At 49.6% G+C, this 18,630-nt stretch overlaps 1 protein-coding gene across 2 annotated transcripts in view; it reads left to right on the top strand.

Annotated features, from left to right (window-relative positions):
- The first annotated feature begins 13,230 nt into the window (after window positions 1-13,230).
- The window catches only part of LRP1 (LDL receptor related protein 1), a 79,293-nt gene continuing 73,893 nt past the window's right edge, over window positions 13,231-18,630 (top strand). For both annotated transcript variants that reach the window (XM_030866565.3, XM_060307074.2), the window contains exon 1: window positions 13,231-13,784. In XM_030866565.3, the coding sequence (XP_030722425.1) occupies window positions 13,718-13,784 (67 nt within the window). In that variant the 5' untranslated portion in view covers window positions 13,231-13,717. The remainder of the gene's footprint in view (window positions 13,785-18,630) is intronic.

Genomic DNA, 18,630 nt, shown 5'->3' with positions numbered 1-18,630 from the left:
CAGCACTCAGAGCCACATGCAGTTGCAAGGAGACACACACTCACATACACAAGGCTTGCTCAGCTTCTGAGTCACCATCTAGTTATCTAGTGGATGGTTTCTGCAGCTTTTGCTGGAGGAGGAGCTGGAGCTGGCCTAGGGACCCAGAGAGCCCTTCAAGCCCAAAAACCTGAGAGAGGGGTATGGGGAAAGGGTGGTCTCTCGGGGGGGGGGGTGGAAGGTGGGAGGAGGCTTCTGTTTCCCTCCTTTCTTCCCAAACAGGGCTGGGCTCAGGGGCCAAAGCCAGGCCTATGCTGCCCCCTGGTGTCTGAACTGATTCCCAGAGCCCAGCTCCTCCCCCTCCCCTCCACGTGGATGGGCAAGTGTGTGCAGGGGCGCACCCAGCCAGGCCGCAGAGGGTAGCAGTTAAGAACTTGGCCTCTGCGGACAGGCTGCATGGGTTCAGATCCTGCCAACGTTGCTAACTGCACAACTCTGGGCAGTTTACTATTTGTGCTTCAGTTTTGTCATCTGTAAAATGGAGCAAATAATGGTCTTAACTTACAAAGTTGTGAGAGTGAAATGCAATAATACATGTGAAGGCTTAGAACAATACCTGGCACATAATAAACGTTAGGCAGTATTTTTACGTCCCAGAATTAGCCAGACAGGAGGAAGACAGAAGGGCCTCCATCCTACATAGGGTCCCCGGATTTGAGGGTAATATTACTGCCACAAAGGCAGAGGCTATTGGAGGTATGTTTATGTATTTATTGTGTCTGGAAGGCAGCCAGTTGAAAAGGAGGGAGAGCCGGGGTGGAGATGGCAGGCAGGCAACCTGTCCATGGGTTTAAACGGCTAGGATCACAGCATGCGCACAAAGGCACTCACGACACGTGCGCTTCGTGTGTGCTCCCGGGTGCCCACTCTGCCTGCAGACATCCACAGACATCGGCTGAATTCAGGCTTTGCCATCTAAGGGTCTCTGGAGGGCCAAGTCCTTCAGAACTTTGGCAAGAGGAGGAGAGGAGTGAACTTTTGCTCTTTTTGGGGGGTAGGAAGGCGAGGAGCAAGTACTGGAGGTAAAACAATATTTATTATCATCTTCTCTAACTGATTTCCCTGATGGGGACACTGTGATGTCGTCAAAGGAATTTAGAGGCATATCTGACACGGGTCTGACTCCACTTAAAAGCTTTGTGACTGTGTGTCAACCCCTCAAATGGAGACAAAAGCTATACCTACTTGCCATGGCCTAGGCCAGGGGGAGGTGTCGAGGGTGCCAAATTGGAGAAGGCACTCATCTTCAGGGTGGTGCAAGTGAGTGGTTGGCTAGACTACTGGTAATAACACCCCCATTTGCATGACCCTGAGAGTGAGTGCTTTGCTTGCCTCACCCTCCTCCGGGTCCCACCATCCGTCCACTTTCTGTAAAGATCGCATGAGGGAAAGCAGAGGAAAAAAGCATTTTGTAGTCTATGAACTGCATGTTGCAACCCAATGGTGAGTCACAAAATCAGTTTGGTGAGTGTATTCGTTTGCTAGGGCTGCCATAACAAAGCACCGCAGCTGGGGGTGGGGGTGGGGGATGGCTTAGACCACAGAAGGAATTCATTGTGTCAGAGTACCAGAGGCCCGAAGTCCAAGGTCAAGGTGTTGGCAGGGTTGGTCCCCTCTGCGGGCTGAGAGAGAGAATCCGTTCCAGGCCCCTCTCCTCGGCTTGTAGATGGCCATATCTTCCTATTAACATGGTATTCTCCCTATATGCAAGTCTGTCTCCAAGTTTCCACCATTTTTTGCTGCACCACGCAGCTTGCGGGATCTTAGTTCCCCGACCAGGGATAAAACCTGGGGCCCCGGCGGCAATGAAAGCACCGAGTCCTAACCACCAGGTAATTCCCAAGTTTCCCCTTTTTATAAGGATACCAGTCATATTGGATTAGGGCCCACCCTAAGGACCTCATTTTAACTTGATTACCTTTGTAAAGACCCTATCTCCAAATCAGGTCACATTCTGAGGTACTGGGGGTACCTCATATGAATATGAACTTTTGAGGGATATATGAATTCAATGTATTAATATACCAATTTTCGAGAGACACAGTTCAACCCATAACAGTGAGCCTTGACCATCACTATTTTTTTAATGAATTTATTTATTTATTCATTTATTTATGGCTGCGTCGGGTCTTCACTGCTGCGCGGGGGCGTTCTCTAGTTGCAGTGAGCGGGGGCTACTCTTCATTGCGGTGCACGGGCTTCTCACTGCAGTGGCTTCTCTTGTTGCGGAGCAACGGCTCTAGGCGCACGGGCTTCAGTAGTTGTAGCATGCAGGCTCAGTTGTGGCTCGCGGGCTCCTGAGCGCAGGCTCAGTAGTTGTGGCTCATGCACCTTAGTTGCTCCACGGCATGTGGGATCTTCCCGGACCAGGGATTGAACCCATGTCCCCTGCACTGGCAGGCGGATTCTTAACCACTGTGCCATCAGGGAAGTCCACTGACCATCACTTTTTTAAAACAAAGTATGATAGAACAGAAAATATCAGAATGCATCACACAAAGTGAGGATAAATGGTGTCTAATGAAATTTGTTTCTGTTTTATATATTTATCTGAGTTCTAGGTCTTCATGTAAAAGATACTTTTCAGTGCTGGTTGTGATCAAAAACAAAGCACCATTTGGATGTTGGTAACCATCACATATCACTTTGCATTGCTTTTTAATTATGGGTACCTCCTTCTCCGACAAGGACATAAGCTCCCAGAGGGCGGGGACACATATCATCCTGTAGACTCTGCTATGCAGCTAGAAAAAAACAAAATTCATCCTCACTAGTGAATACAAAAACTACCATTTACTGAGTGCTTACTGTGTACCTGTGGCTGGGCTGTTTTACACACTCTCTCATATGAGGACTAAACAGTGATGGATTAATGGCAGGAGCTTAGTATATTTCACAGACAAGGTGAACGCGCGCCACATTCAGGAGCACTGGGCAGCAGCCTGGGATTTGTGGAGGATTGAGGGATAGAAGGAAAATTTCACAGAAGAAGTGTGGGAAGGTGCTGTGGGCCCCTAGGCAGCTCTGTCTCCCAGGCCTTTTCTATTCTCCCCAAATTTCCATCCACCTTGATACCAACTCACCATTTAGATTAGAGGAAATGGAGGCTATCAGTTGGAAACTCCTCCAGGTTCCTGCTGTCTGCCAACAGACATTTCATCAGCACCTGCACCATCCCTTCAGGCTCAGAGCAGAGGGTGTCTCTGTCCCTGCCCCTGCCCAAAGTATGTTTCTCCACCTGTGCTCAGGGCTTCTCCTTCTGCCTCCCCAGGCACTGTTCCATTAATTGTCCCCTCCATCCTCCAAATCTCCAGCCTCTCAGTTGCTAATTATTACAGCTCTTTTTTTTTCTGGCCATGCTTTGAGTCTTGCGGGATCTTAGTTGCCCGACCAGGGATTGAATTTGGACCATGGCAGTGAAAGTGCCAAGTTCTAACCACTGGACCACCATGGAATTCCCTATTATAGCTCTTTACCCTCAGCATATAAACATGTTCAAATCCCTCCACCTTTAAAAAAGTGAATCAGGGCTTCCCTGGTGGTGCAGTGGTTGGGAGTCCGCCTGCCAATGCAGGGGACACGGGTTCGAGCCCTGGTCCGGGAGGATCCCACATGCCGCGGAGCGGCTAGGCATGCGCCACAACTGCTGAGCCTGTGCTCTAGAGCCCGCGAGCCACAACTGCTGGGCCCGTGTGCCGCAACTGCTGAGGCCCGCACACCTGGAGCCCATGCTCCGCAACAAGAGTGGCCCCCGCTCGCTGCAACTAGAGAAAGCCCGCTTGCAGCAACAAAAACCCAATGCAGACAAAAATAAAAATAAATTTTTTTTAAAAAAAAGTGAATCAAACTGATAGCAAGCAAACAAAAGCCATCCTCCCAGAATCTGTGTCCAGTTAATTCAATAAAAAATTTGTTGGGTGTCTGTTCTTAGGCTCTTATAGCTGAGAGGGGGAGTCAGATTTGTCAACAATGATACAACAGCATAATTGGGGCTGTGATTCCAGTGAAGCGCAGGGTGCTGTGAGAGCATGTGGGAGGGGCACCTAAACCAGGTAGGGGTTAGGAGAGATCAGGGAGGTGATGCCGGAACTGAATCTAAAAGGAAATTAAGATTCAGAAGTTACCAAGGCAAAGAACAGGAGGAGAGTTAAACCAGGAAGGGGATCTAGCATGTGCAAAAGCATGGATACTGTGGGAGCAAGGTACCTTCTGGAAATGGTAGTAGTTGTCAATGGGGAACATTAGAGGATTTAGGGCAGGTGAGTAATATGATGAGATTTAGTAGAGAGACCACCCTGGCTGCAGCGTGGAAGATGGATTTAAAGAGTAAGTCTGAAGCCAGGAGAACTGTTCAGAAGGTTCATAATAATGAAGAAGGAGACCATGTGATGGAGGAGGAGAAGTGAAGCATTGTGGAACTGAGGCCAGTTAGGAAGAGAAGTAAAGACATGAGGAGCCAGTGGGAGAGGCAAGAACAGAGTCAAGGAACTGGAAGTCTCAACCAACCTAAAGATCAGCCTTCCTGGGAGCAAGGGAAAGAAGGAACTGAAGGGCTGGTCGGAGACAAGGGGGTGAGATTTCCGTCGAGTTCTCCTGGGAGGGGGTGGCAGAGGTCACGGCTATGGGAGTGAGTGGCTATGGCAACATGGAGGTGAGCCCTGGAGTTGAGGAGGTCAAGAACCAAGAGGCCAGGGTGCTGCTAGACTACCTGCATGAACACTGAAGCCACCCGGATTTGCTGAAGACCTGAGGTGGCCAGGAAGACGGCGAGTCATATGCCAAAGTCTTTCTTCAAGGAGAGCGGGCAAATGACCCATCAGCAGATGGCAGCAAAAGTAATAAGGTTTAGTGAGGGTTCATGTGTTACCTTCATTCCTACTTTTTATATAATATAGGTACTGTACACGTTATCCTACGACAATACTGTGAAATAGAGCTATGTGCCCAATGTGGTAGTCACTAGCCATATATGACTTTAATTTTTTTTTTTGGCTGTACCATGCCGCATGTGGGATCTTAGTTCCCCAATTAGGGATCAAACCCATGCCCCCTGCATTTGGAGTAGGGAGTCTTAACCACTGGACCGCCAAAGAAGTCCCTGTGATTCTTTAATTTTAATTAAAAAACTCAATTCCTCAGGTGCACTAGTCTCATTTCAAATGCTCAACAGCCACGTATGACCAATGGCTACTTTATGAGCACAAGTGTGGGACATTTCCATCATCACAGTAAGTTCTGTTGGATGGTGCTGATAGCACTCGTTTTACAGATGAGGCAACTGCAGTGTGGAAAGTTTAAGTAATCTGCCCAAGGCCAAAGAGCTGGCAAGTAAGCTGGGATTTGTAGCCAGTTAGCCTGGCATAAGCACTGTTGCCCTTAAGCAGTATGCTACACATCTTCTCAATGGAAGGTGAAATAGCTGGCCCTTAAAAGGAAGAGGAATTTGTATGACTGTCGGGGCAAACACTGATGATGCCTGCTCAGCAGTGTGTCTTTCTCCCTTGTTGGCAAACTCTGGATTTTATACAGGTGTTCCCTCCCCATGCATTTAGGGGATGCATCTCATTGGTCTTGTCAATCATGGTATTTCCATTGTCCTGGCCAGTAGGACTTTGGGAGGATCTTGGAAAATATTTTGTTTTTCTTCAATGTCAAGTCCACATGTGATGTCTGGAATAGCTGCAACTATGTTGCAACTGTGAGGAAAGAGACCATCAACCACTGAAGACAGAATATCAGCGTGAAGTGGTAGAAAACTCTTGATGAATCAACCAGCCCTGGATCTGTTCTAAAACTCTTTATTCAAGCTCCTTTAATTGGGTTTTCTGGTCCTTGCTGCTCGATGCACCCCTAACTGAGACTTTGGTGGAGCCACATTGACTGTAAGAAATGGAGAGCACAGAGCAGGCTGACTGCCCTTGCTCCCACCACCACCTGACTTGTCCACTTGGGAGAATAAGTGATATCTCTTTAAAAAAAAAAAAAAGTGTCCTCAGGGAAGAGCCATGTTTCAGACAAGCAAAGAGGGGCAAGGATAATCCGAGCCAAGGGTGACCCAGTGCCTTGTGCAAGGAAGGGATTGGGGAGCAGTGCAAGGGTGGTCAGGAAGAGGAATCACTAGGCTGAGTGGAGAAGGGTGAACGCCCATTGAGGCCTGCCAAGGATGACAGGATGTGAGCAATGGTGGGGTCAGCTGATCTCAAGGTCCCAAATGTCAAGGTCCCTGCGGCTGTCAGGGGCTTACTGTGGCCAACAGACCTTCACCTCACAGAAGGACAATTAGCAGCCCTGGTGGGAGGGCGAAAGCAGGCATCTCTGGATGGAGCCAACTGAGATCAGGATTGAGCCTCTGCAAGGAAATTCCAGCCCTCTAACTAGCACTCTAATTACTGCCTTGCCTTTCCCTCTTCCCCGGTACAGCCAAGCTTCTTGGGAAAGTTATTCACGTTCCCTGTCTTCCCTTCCTCACCTCCTCAGTACACTGCCAGCTGGCTACTGCCCCCACCAGTCCAAAGAAACTGTTCTGACCCATGTCACACATGCCCTCCTAGAATGATGACCTGTCCCTTTTCTGTCTGGACGGCTCAGCAGCATTCAACACTGTTAGCCACTCTTGAATAAGCTCTTCCCCCACTGGTTTTCATGGTCCCTGTCTCCTAGCCTTCCTCCTACCTGTCTGGGTGCTCCTTTCTCGGTCTCCTGTCTTCACAGGCTACACTTCCTTGTAACCTCATCCACACTCAAGGCTGCAGCATACGAGGGGCAAAGCAATGTAACGTGGTTAAAACCATGGGCTCTGGGGCCAGGCCACCTGGGTTCAAATCCTTGCCCTACCACTTGGTCGCTGTATGACATCTACATCCCTATCAAGATGTAGGTCATTTTCCTCACCCCACCCCCTGGGGGAGCCACTGTTCTAATTTTTTCCACGGTAGCTTTGTTTTGTCTGTTCTAGAATTCATATAAATGGAATAAAACAGGATGTGCTTTGGAGGGAGAGGGATGGACTGGGAGTTTGGGGTTGGTAGATGCAAACTATTACATTTAGAATGGATAAACAAGGTCCTAATGTATAGCACAGGGAGCTATATTCCATACCCTGTGATAAACCATAATAGAAAATAATATAAAAAAAAGAATGTCTATATGTGTATAACTGAGTCACTTTGCTGTACAGCAGAGATTGGCACACATTGTAAATCAACTATACTTCAATTAAAAACAAAACAAAAAAACAAAACAAAACAAAACAAAACAAAAAACCAGGATGTGCTTTTATGTCTGGCTTCTTTTACTCACTATGTCTTGAGATTTATCGTGTTGTTGTGTGTATCCATAGTGTGTCCATTTTTATTACTAAGTAGTATCCCATGGTACAGATGTACCATAGTTTGTTTATCCTTTTGTAAAAAAATGATAGCTACCTGGGCCATAGCCAGTTTTTGGCTATTATGAAGAAAACTACTACGAACATTACTTTTTAAAAAAATTTTATTTATTTATTTATTTATGGCTGTATTGGGTCTTCTTTGCTGCGCGCGGGCTTTCTTTAGTTGCGGGGAGCGGGGGCTACCATTGCGGTGCGCAGGCTTCTCATTGTGGTGGCTTCTCTTGTTGGGGAGCGTGGGCTCTAGAGCACAGGCTCAGTAGTTGTGGCGCATGGGCATAGCTGCTCCGCGGCATGTGGGATCTTCCCGGACCAGGGCTCGAACCCGTGTCCCCTGCATTGGCAGGCAGATTCTTAACCACTGCTCCACCAGGGAAGCCCTAGGAACATTCTCTGAACCTTTGTGTGACCATACGTTTTGATTTCTCTTGAATAAATAACTAGGAGTATAATTGCTAGGTCATGGGGTAGATATGTGCTTAGTTATATAAGAAACTGCTACATATTTTTCCAAATTTATAGTACATTTTACATTCCCAACACTGTATGAGAGTTCCAGTTGCTGTACATTCTCACTAGCATTTGGTATTGTCAGTTTTTTAAAGTTTAACCATTTTGGTGAGTATGGAGAATTCTCTCACTGGTTTTAATTTGCATTTTCTTGATGACTAGAGATACTGAGCACTTTTCATGTGCTTATTGGGCATTCATACATGTTCTTTTGTGATGTATCTGTTCAAATCTTTTTAAAATGGGGTGTCTTTTTATTACTGTGTTATAGGAACTTTTTTATGTATCCTGGATACCTTTTTTTTTTTTTTTTAATTTTTTATTTTTTGGCTGCACTGTATGGCATGTGGGATCTTAGTTCCCTGGTCAGGGATTGAACCCACGCCCCCTGCAATGGAAGTGCGGAGTCTTACCACTGGACCGCCAGGAAAGTCCCAATACCAGTTCTTTGTGAGATCAATATTTTGCTTACCTTTTGGCTTACTTATTCATTTTTCTTAATGGTGTCTTTTGATGAGCATCAATTTTGATATTTCTTTTATCAATTTTTTTTCTTTTATGGTTATTGCTTTCTATAACATAAGAAATTTTTGCCTACTTCCAAGTCATGAAGATATTCTGTGTCTTCACCTAAAAACCTTATGATTTAGCTTGTATGGCTAAGGTCTATCATTAATCTTTTTTTTTTTAATCATTAATCTTGAATCAATTTTTGCACATGGTGTGAGGTAGGGATCACGATTTACTTATTTCTCCCATATGGATATTCAGTTGTTCCAGCACAATTTGTTGGAAAGATATTCCTTTTCCCAGTGGATTGCTTTGACATCTTCATCAAAATTAAATGACCTTTAAGTGTGAGTCATTTCTGGCCCTCTATTCTATCCCACGGATCTCTTTGTCAGTCCTTATGCCAGTACCATAGTGTCTTGATTACAGTAGCTTATAAGTCTTGAAGTCAAGTAGTACAAGTTCTCTGGCACTGAGAATTTTTTTTGTCAGCACTGGGATTTTAAAACTCCCTGGGTGATTCTAATGTGCTGCCAAAATCTGAGAAGTTGAGAACATTCTAATGTGAGCCACAGTTTCTAGACTCAGCTTTCCCTGTCACTATCCTCTAGGCCAACATGATAAACTAATTGATATACTTGATCCTACCTCTTTACCTGGAATCCTCTTCCTCTTCAGCTCTATGCCTTGTGCGTTAAGGACTTCATCAATTTCTCACCTGGCTCCCCACTACTTCTAGAAAAAAATTCTAAGTCCTTAGTGTGGCTAAAATCACCCTTTTGATTAGGATCCCTGATACTTCATCCATTATCTTCCCCAATAAGTACTTTAAGCTTCAGTCATACCATAACTGCCTCAAATGTTTTAAACTTCTTCATGCCTCCATGCCTTTGCCTGTCTTCCAGCCTAAAACACACTTTCCTTCTGTCATTGTTTATCATCTCCTTCCTCTCTTTCAACACATAGCCTGGTATCATCTACTCTGCCCTGCTTTGACCCTCTTATCTGGAATAGGTATCCTGCCCTGGTTCCCTCTGTGCCACGTACCTTTATCACAGGCATTAAGGTACTTTGTTGTAATTGTCAGTGATTTAGTTGCACAGCCCCACTAACCTGTACACTTCTTGAAGGCTGAGACTGTGTGTTTCCATCTCTCGTCCCTAGTGCTTACCAATGTAACTGGCACATATGAGGTACCTAATAAATGTTTATTAAATGAAAGAAAACTGGGCTCCAATCTGCACTGTGCTTTGGGGCAGATTCCTTAATTTTTCTGAGACTCTATTTCCTTATCTACAAACTGAAAAGAACACTTATGCCACAAGGCAGTTATAAGACTTAAATGAGCTAATCCATGTAAAATCCACTGCATGGACTTAGTATATGGTAAGTACTCAGTAAATCTTGGTTCTCTTCCCACTTTCCACCAGACCCTTCAGACACTCTTCCTGTTTACACTTCTTTAGCTGACCGCTAGGTGGTGTCAGTCTCTGGCCTGACATTCAATCCCAGAGCTGCCCCCTTAATGCCCCATCTCAGTGCCTGTTACAGTTGACAGGAAAGGGAGATGTTTAATAATCTGCTGGGAGATCCAAAAAAAGGGGATATCCTCTCCACCAATTTCTTTGCCCACTGTCACCATTCTTGATATCCCGATCATGGATTGCAGAGAATTCCTCCTTGGTTTCCTCTATTTGGTTACAATTCCAACTCAAGGGTTTGAAGATGGAAAAAGCTTCTTTGAACAGAAGTGGGGAGAAAGAGAAGAAGCTGAGGGAGAGAGGGACTATATAACGGGTGCTATAGGAGAAATACGGAGAAAATGCTTCCAGTCACATCCCGTTCGATGGTACTTAGTTATGATTGTCTCCTCTACCAGTGCAGACTCCCCTAGTCCTAACACTCCTGTCAGCTTACCCACTGAACAATCAAGAGGTCCTAACACTGGGTGGATACAAGAAGTAAAAGACATGTTACTTGCCCTTAGGGACCACCTTATGGTCTGATGGTAGACACAGAACCCTCGAAATTAAGTGCTAAGTTCTCGGTACTGAGGCTATCTTGAGAGCAAGTTTGGAACAGGAGAGATGGGCAGAGTGAGAATAACAGGAGAGCCTTGCTGATGAGGGTAGGAAGCAGCTGAGAGAAGAGTTTAATTAAAGGCTCAAGTAGAAATATGCATTCTCTTGTCTTATAGAGACAACCTCAGCACTTCACACATTGGAAATAACCCAAGGGCCCAACAATCCCAGTAGACTGTGGAGTATCCAAGCAAGGAGATTCCAAGTAGCCAATACAAAGAGTGAGCTAGATGTGTGTGTACAATGTGGAAAGGGATCAAGATGAGTTAACTGAAAAAAAAGCAAGTTCCAGAACAGTATATACTGTATGAGCTCATTTGTGGTTTTAAAAGATGTTTATATTTGTTTATCGTTTTTTTTTTGGCCACACCAAGTGGCTTGTGGGGTCTTAGTTCCCCGACTAAGGATTGTACCTGGGCCCCTGGCAGTGAAAGCACCGAGTCCTAACCACTGGACCACCAAGGAATTCCCTGTTTATCATTTCAAAAAAAAAACCTCTTGGAAGGAGACCCAAGGAACTCTTAGTAGTGATTATTCTGAGGGTGGGACTGAAGAATGGGAGTATGGAGAGTAGTGGCAAGTTTACTTTTCATCTTGTACCTTCCTATACTCTGAGTTTTGCAACCACTAAGTATTACCATTTTTACAATATAATGTTCATAAAAATAAACACACATTCACATTCAGGAGATAGCAGGGGTTGGGACGTAGCAAACGAGAAGTGCTGGCTGAGGCCAGATATTGGGAGGCCAGGACTGGGAGAAGAGTCCACATTTGATTCCATTGTCTATAGACACCCAGTAGAGGTTTGCCAGCCAGGAAGAGACACAGGGAAAGCAGTTTCAGGAAGATTTCACCTGCATGAGACAGGTATCAGGGAGAGGAATGGGGCTGCCCCCTCATAACCCTCTTGGGCTACGTATGGTCACTCCAGCTAGCTTTTTCCTTGCAAAGCCGTCTGAAGTCTGTTTCAATCTGACTTCACTTGGATGACAACAAGGAGAGAGGGTCCTGGGAGAAGAAGGAACCTAGTAGGAGTTCATTAAAATGTTAGTAAGTCACTGCCATGAGACCACCACTGTGTTAGCCCATGAGGTCTGGATGAAAGGATGAATAAGACCCCACCCCTGCCCAAAGAAACTCCAGCAGTGGAAACGGAGGAAATCTGAACTCTATTTCAAAGGAAAAAAATGACAAATATTGAGCACAGGTTTCCAAGATTGGTATAGGAGAGAAAGGCCCAGAAGACAAGTTGGCAGTAAGTCTGAGGTTTCTGGCCTGGGAGACTAAAGGCAGGTGGCCTTGGCCTTGAGCAACGCGAGCCAGGAGGAAGCTCTGGTTTGGTGAAAAGGTCTAGCTCCTTCTGGATTCCTCTCTTGCTCTCACTGCCATCAATAGACAAGTCCCCCATGCTGCTCCACTTTCTGCCAGGGCCAGGCTGGCGTGAGGATTTGGGGCCTTTCCTTGAACAGAACTTTAAAAGGGAGAAGGGTGGTGCAAGCCTCCCTCATCTCTAATGTGAATTTCTGGCGTCGCCTGCTGTCTCCCTGAACTCTGACTTCCAGACACCAGAAAGTCAGACACCCAAGGTACAGCCTTAAAACACCGCCCTGAAGGGGGCAGTGGCCAGAAGCACATTCACTGGGCTCTGGGAACTGCCCGGCGCCCTGTGGACTCAAAGCAGCATTCCCTTACGGGCTCAGGCTGGGACAAAGGTCCGGCACTCAGTAGACACCTCCTTAGAACTCGAGGCCTGGAAACAGAGGTCCAGAGTCCCTCATCTTATTCCAAATCCCTGTTGCTCGGAATCTAAAACCCCGACTTGGTGGGAAGCCAGTCAGAAGGTATAAAAAAACAAAACACCAAACAAAAAAATAAATGAGCCCCGACCTCTTGGGGCGAAGGTGGGTGGAACTTACTTAACCCCACCCGCTGGTGACTCACCTCCCTCCAAACCAGGGCCTGCCTCTCCCGGTGCCAGGCAAGCAGGGCGGGGCGGGCACTAAGGTGGGCTCCATCCCCAAGCCCTAGGCGGGCGGACAAGCTCCGGCGTGTCCCGGCGGGTGTCCCTGTTTACTCCAAGTCCGGGAGCGAGGTTGGGGCAGGCCGTCTCGGCCCCTCCCCCACCCCGCCCCCCTCCGCCGCAGGCCCCAATCCCCGTCCAGGTTTTACAAAGTCTCCAAATCAAAGCTCAGCTTCTCCCCGCATCTTCCCCGCGGACTGGCAGCCCCCGACCCCACCCCAGTCATGGGAAGGCACAGTCAGGGTTCCCCCAGGAGATCAGGCCTCGGTCCAGACCTCCCGGTCTTGGATCCGCAGACGGGGCCTGAAATTCTAGGGAAAGACACCGAGTTTCAAAGAAAAGCCGCTCAGCTCTCCTCAACCCCCCCTGCCCAACCCCCCTCGCCCCTTCAGCTGCCGAGCGCCAGGGAGAAAGGCCCAGTCACGGGAATGGGAGCTCCAGGCCCAAAGCCAGCCAGCGGGACCCCGGGAACCCCCCGCTCTCGGACCGGTAGCCAGAGATCCAGATCTGGTCGCCGCTCTGACTCCCCCTCCCCAGGGCAGCGCGCCAAATCGGCGCATGCGCACTCACAGGATTGCCGCGTAGCTCTTTCTTCCCCCCCCCCTTTTTTTCTTTCCCCGCCCCTTCTCTCCCTCCCTCCTCACCCGGTCCCCTCCCTCTCCCCCCCCCCTCAGCCCGCCCCGCGGCACCTCAGTCCGGGGAACAGTGGTGCGAGCTCCAGGCCCGTGCACTGAGGAGGCGGAAACGAGGGGAGACCCCATAGCTCCATCAGGGCCCTTACGAAGGCTCCCCCACCCGGTCCACGCCCCCCACTCCCCCACCCCGCCTCCTCCCAATTGTGCATTTTTGCAGCCGGAGGCGGCTCGGAGATGGGGCTGTGAGCTTCGCCCGGGAGGGGGAAAAAGAGGAACGAAGAGAAAAGCCGGGGGTGAAGGGTTTGGATTTGGGGGCAGAGGGTGCACCCCCGTCTGCAGGCCCTCCCCAAGGGGCTCCGAACTCTACCTCTTCACCCAGACCCCTGGTGAGCTTTGCTGAAGGATAGGATAAGAATAGAGGAGGAGAAGGGAGGAAGGAGGAAAAGGGGGGACCCCCCAATTGGGGGGGCGGCGACGGCGAAAAGTAACAGGACCAGAGAGCAGGGGGCTGCTGCTTGCATCAGCCCACACCATGCTGACCCCGCCGCTGCTGCTGTTGCTGCCCCTGCTCTCAGCTCTGGTCGCGGCCGCTGTCGATGGTGAGTGAGATTCCGCGGCCCCCTTGGACCCCTGGGGACACCCACTCCCCAGCCCCCACTCCTGCGTTCGGATGGGAAAGGGAGACGCGGGAGGGGGTGCCTTTTGTTATCCCAGTCCAGCTGACACAGCAGCGGCCTGACTGGGGGTGGGGATGGGGGTCCAATTTGGAGGATAGGGGCCCCGGGCAAATGATGCTTCTGGGACCCCCCCCCAGCCCAAACAAAGACCAGAGGCCTGGGAAGGGAGAGGAGGGATCCCCTTTTTACTGATCCTGACATCTAGAGGCCTTCTTTTCCTATCTCTGGTGGGGGAGGGCCTCTGCCTCCCCTACATCCTCCACCCCCCCACATAACACATCTGAATTGTAAAGGAATCCGGATTTGCTGTTTACTGGCTGCAAAAGGGGGCGGGGGTCCTTTTGCAGTGGCCTCTGCATCTGGAAGGGTAGCCGGGTCAGGGGTGCCCCGCTGGGCAGAGGGCAGGCAGGACAGGGAGGATGGCTGTGGTGGGGAGAGAGAGGGCCACGGGAGGGCCCCCTGCTTGGGTGTGGAATCTGGGCCCTTGGAGACCGGGCTTGAAGGCCTGGGTCCAGGATCCAGCGGGCTGCCAGCCTGGGTTCCGAAATGAGCACTTCCCCCTCTCAGGGCCTCTGTCAGTAGCCTGGAAAGGGCTGTGTTGGGGGGTGTAGCGGGTGGGGGAAGGCGAAGCTATATGACTTTGAATTTTCCTTCTTAATTCCTGGGAGCTTTGAGATGAAAAACGTTAGATGTCATCATTGGGGAAGGGGACTGGAGAATGGCCTGGAATGCTGAGGTGGGAGGGTGGAGGAAGGCTGCTTTCTCCTTGACTTCTGGTCTGATCACAGTTTGTACTGGAAGGAGAGTTGGAGGCTGGATGGGGTTATGGCTATGCCCCCACCCCCTAATTCCCTGCTCCTTTGGTAGATGTGTTTATTTCTCTCCAGCATTTCCCCTCCTCCCCTCATACGCACACACTTTGTAGACTGCAGTTAGGTTTGGGCTAGAGCCGTGTCCTTTTGGAGAAATGGGGGGCCCTCTTGCCTTTCTTTAATGTCAGCGATTTTCCCTCTTACTTGTGAGTCACTGGTTCAAGTCTTGCTCAAGCTTTGAGCTGGGGTCATGGGGTTGGGCTGGGCTGGGCCCCTGATTTGGAAGGGGTGGGATCTCATCCCTTCCCGTCATTTTAGTCCTCTCATCCAGGGAAAAATCTGGACCCAATACCATCGTGCACCCCTCCTCCATCTTCTAAATTTTGCCAGATTGTGATTGGGAAAGTTTTTCTCTGAAACCAGACTATCTCTCTCTCTCTCTCTCTCTCTTCCCCTCCCCACAACTTGCTTCAGTGGGGGGAGGGAGGTTAAGGGGTCAGGAAGTAGCTGTGCCCAGAAAGACAATATATTCAGTAGCTCTCAGTTATGCCGTCTTGGGGACTCTGTCCGCCTACCCCCCACCCCACATCAATTATCTGCCCAAGAGGAGGGAAGAGGCTCTGCCCTGAATACCCTTCAGACCAGCCCTTGCCCATGACTTCCTCAGTTATGCACGTTGTTTCCTCTTGTTCTCAGCCTTGTGAAGGGAGAGGGGAAACTGAGGCAGAGAGATTTGGGTACAGCGACTTCTGGGAGGGATAGAAGAAAATGTTGAGAGAGAGTGACCCATCAAGAGCCCCACGATGGAAGGCAGAGGGAAAAGCGGGGTCTCTGTGGAGAGCAGAAAAAGTCCCCAGCCTGGTCAGGAGTGGCCCCAGGGAGCTTCACCCCCAGGGTTCCAAAGCGGTTCTATCTGCCACACCAAGTTGGTGGGTGGTGAGTGGAAGAGGGAGACTGGATGTGTTTTCCTTAATGGTCTCCCATGCTTTTGTAAGTTTCCACCCAGTCCACAGCTGTAACCCCAGCTCAAACCAAACTCTATCCAAAGTCCTGGAGAAAGGACCCCTCCCCAAACACCCATACTGTGCTCACCTTAAGAATGGGAATAGTGAATCATCGGTTCTACCCCATTCTGGGGAGTGGGAAAGGGAAACTGCACAGACCTGTAGGGCCAATGTTGTCCAGGACAGCCTATGGATGCCTCTATCCCCACCCCTGCCCTCATGTCTCAGGTCCACAGACACGGAACTTTCTCCTTCGTTTTCTGGAGAAGGACACGTCCTGGCTCCAGCTTACCTGACTCAATGTCTAACCTTCCTTTCTGCTGCTATCACAGACCTTGCTGCTTTCCCTCCAGGGGAGCAGCCCTAGGGTCCTTCTCCACCATTTCTGCCTTCTCTGCTGTGCCTGAACCCAATCCCCAGGGTCCCCTTCTCTTTGGGGAGCAATGTCACTCCCTGCTAGTAGACAGAATTGAGTATACTTGCTACCTGGGAGGATGGAGAAACAGATGGAATGGGGAATGGGAAGAGGAGTTACTGAGGTCCCTGCTGAGATTAGGAACATTTTGTAGTGGAGAGGGCTGGCTGCCTCCCTCTCTCCTACCCATCTCCACGTACCCCCTCGAGCCAGTGTATTACCATTTATCAGACAAGCTGGACAGTTAAGTGAGTTATGAGACTGAGTTGTTTGCCTTCTGGCTCTCTGAGAGATGGTTCCAAACTCCTTTCTCCCCTGGTCAGACTCAGATCTTGGACATCTCCCCTCACCCTCGTCTTTCAAACCAGGGATGTGTGGGACGTTGACTTGGGGATGGAGGGATATTTTGATGTTTGCGGCTGCTTCTCAAGACTTCCTTTTCTCCTAATGTTGCTCCCCTTCCTCCATTTTCTCTCTATATTTTTTGCCCCCAACCACTCCCCATCACTGGGCCTCTTAAGGATGTCAGCAGGGGCTCTGGCCAGAGCCAGATCCTGTCCAAATCCCCGGAACTTTACAGAACTCCTTCCTTACCTTTGGGAAGCCCTTCCTTACCTTTGGGAAGCCCTTCCTTACCAAGTCTAACTTTCTTTCCTCTTGCTGTAGTCTCAGCCTTTGCATATCAAAACCCCAAACCTAAGGCTTATTCCCCTCCGTAGTTTCCTCTCAGGGCACCGCCCCCCTCCCCAACCCTCTATGAACTCTCCAGCATCCAAGTCCTCCAGCTCCGGATGGGGGTTCCTCGCCCTCTGGGAATCCGAGTGCAGTTGAGTGGGACCATGCAAGCTCTCCCTGACCTGATGGAGCTGGGTGCTGGGTGTGGGTGTTTGAAGAACCTAGACCCATGCCCCTGTGTTCAGTCCCAGATTTCAGCCTGGTTAGCAGGATCCTGCATTGTTTGGAGAAGGAAGCAGTTGGCTCCGGATTGCTTCCGGTGCGGTGGCCCCAGGCCCCAGTGTAAAACCTGCCTGAGAAAGAGGTGAGGGACAGTGAGGGGAGGTATTTATCCCTCTTGCACCCCCAGGGAAGATGAGAATCTCCTGGAGGCCTTGGCTTCCCTGTTGAAGAGCTTCAGTCTTCCTTCCTCCCACCCTCCCAATTCTGTGGGAGGCAGCGGCCCCTATTCTGAGTCTCCCTTGGGTCAGGCACTGCCAGGGCAGAGACTCTTTTTGTCCAAGTCAAGGTATATGCTTCCCCACCCTGAGTCTCAGGGATGTTGTTCTCCGGGGTCATCCCAAGACAACTGTGTCGTTGTCTTGGCAACCTCTGGGCTGAGACCCCTTCCCTGGTTTTCGCCTCTGTCTGTGTATCATTGGTGTGTGCTCTCTTGGCCTCAAAGAACCTCTGTCTCTCATCCTCTCATCTCTCTTACCTCATCCTTTGTGGCATTCTTTGTCCTGTCTCTCTCAGTCTCTGTCTCTTGCTTTGTCTCTGTCTGTCTCCATCCACCTCCATCCAGGCCTCTTGGTATCTTGAAAGCTACCTGGGAGCAGAAGTCTCTCCTGGGCTTTCCCACATGCTCGCCATTTTGGAGTTATTCTTCCCCTCCCAGGCCAAGCTTGGAGTATCCAGTTTGGCAGTGAAAGTTCTCCCTCCACTTTCCTCCAAGTTCCTCTCTCTTCTTCCCCCTCCACTAATTTTGGAGAGAATGTTTCTGGAGGAAGGGAACTTGATACCCTTTGTGGGTTGAGTAAGAGAGGGAGTGCAGATAATTCAGAAAGGAGGAGGGAGGTTAGACTTCTGGCAGAACTTCCTCATAACCTGAGAACTGGAGAAAGGTGTGAGGAATGGGTCAGGAGCTTAGAGCTTTTCCTTCTGCAGCGCGTAAGCTGTGTGTGTGTGTTGGGGGGTAGGTGGGAAGGCCTTCTAAAGGCCTGGTGAGAGAGATGCTGACCTCTGGAGACATTCAAAGGGTCTGATTTTACTTGTGGGGAAAGGAAAAGATGGTGGGGAGGTCAGGCTAATGTCCTGCTGAGTCAATATTGACTCAGGATGGAGGGGGAGACCCTTCCCCTCCCCCAGCAGCCCAAGCCATCCTGTCTGTCTGTCCAGGCCGCAAAGCAGAGGCCCAGACTCAGGAATGACAAAAATGTGTCTGAGCCTCGTTGAGCTGCGGGGAAGGAGCCACCGGGTAACACCCAAAATACATAAAATTCAGTGAAAAGCTCTTGGTTAGGGTCTGGGAGGCCCCTGCTGTCCCACCCCCATATGTTTGAAAGTTTAGATTCCTGCAGGCTCTGTCCCCCACCCCCTGGCCAGCCCCTGGCTCCTCTGTTCCCTTAGATATATCATGTGGGTCCTTTCAGAAAACATCCCCTGATACACAGCCTATCTCTCCCTCTGCTGTGTCTGCTCTTGAAAAGGGTCTCAGGGGTCTCTTTCATGCTTACCCTGTCTCAGGTCTCCTGGGTCTTTAGGAAATCTCACCATCTCTCTTCCTCTCCATCTCTGCTCCCAAGGGGATCAACAGATGGGTC

Source organism: Globicephala melas, chromosome 10, assembly GCF_963455315.2.
Source record: "Globicephala melas chromosome 10, mGloMel1.2, whole genome shotgun sequence".
NCBI classification, from domain to species: Eukaryota; Metazoa; Chordata; class Mammalia; order Artiodactyla; family Delphinidae; genus Globicephala; species Globicephala melas.
This window is presented reverse-complemented; position numbering and strand designations above follow the sequence as displayed.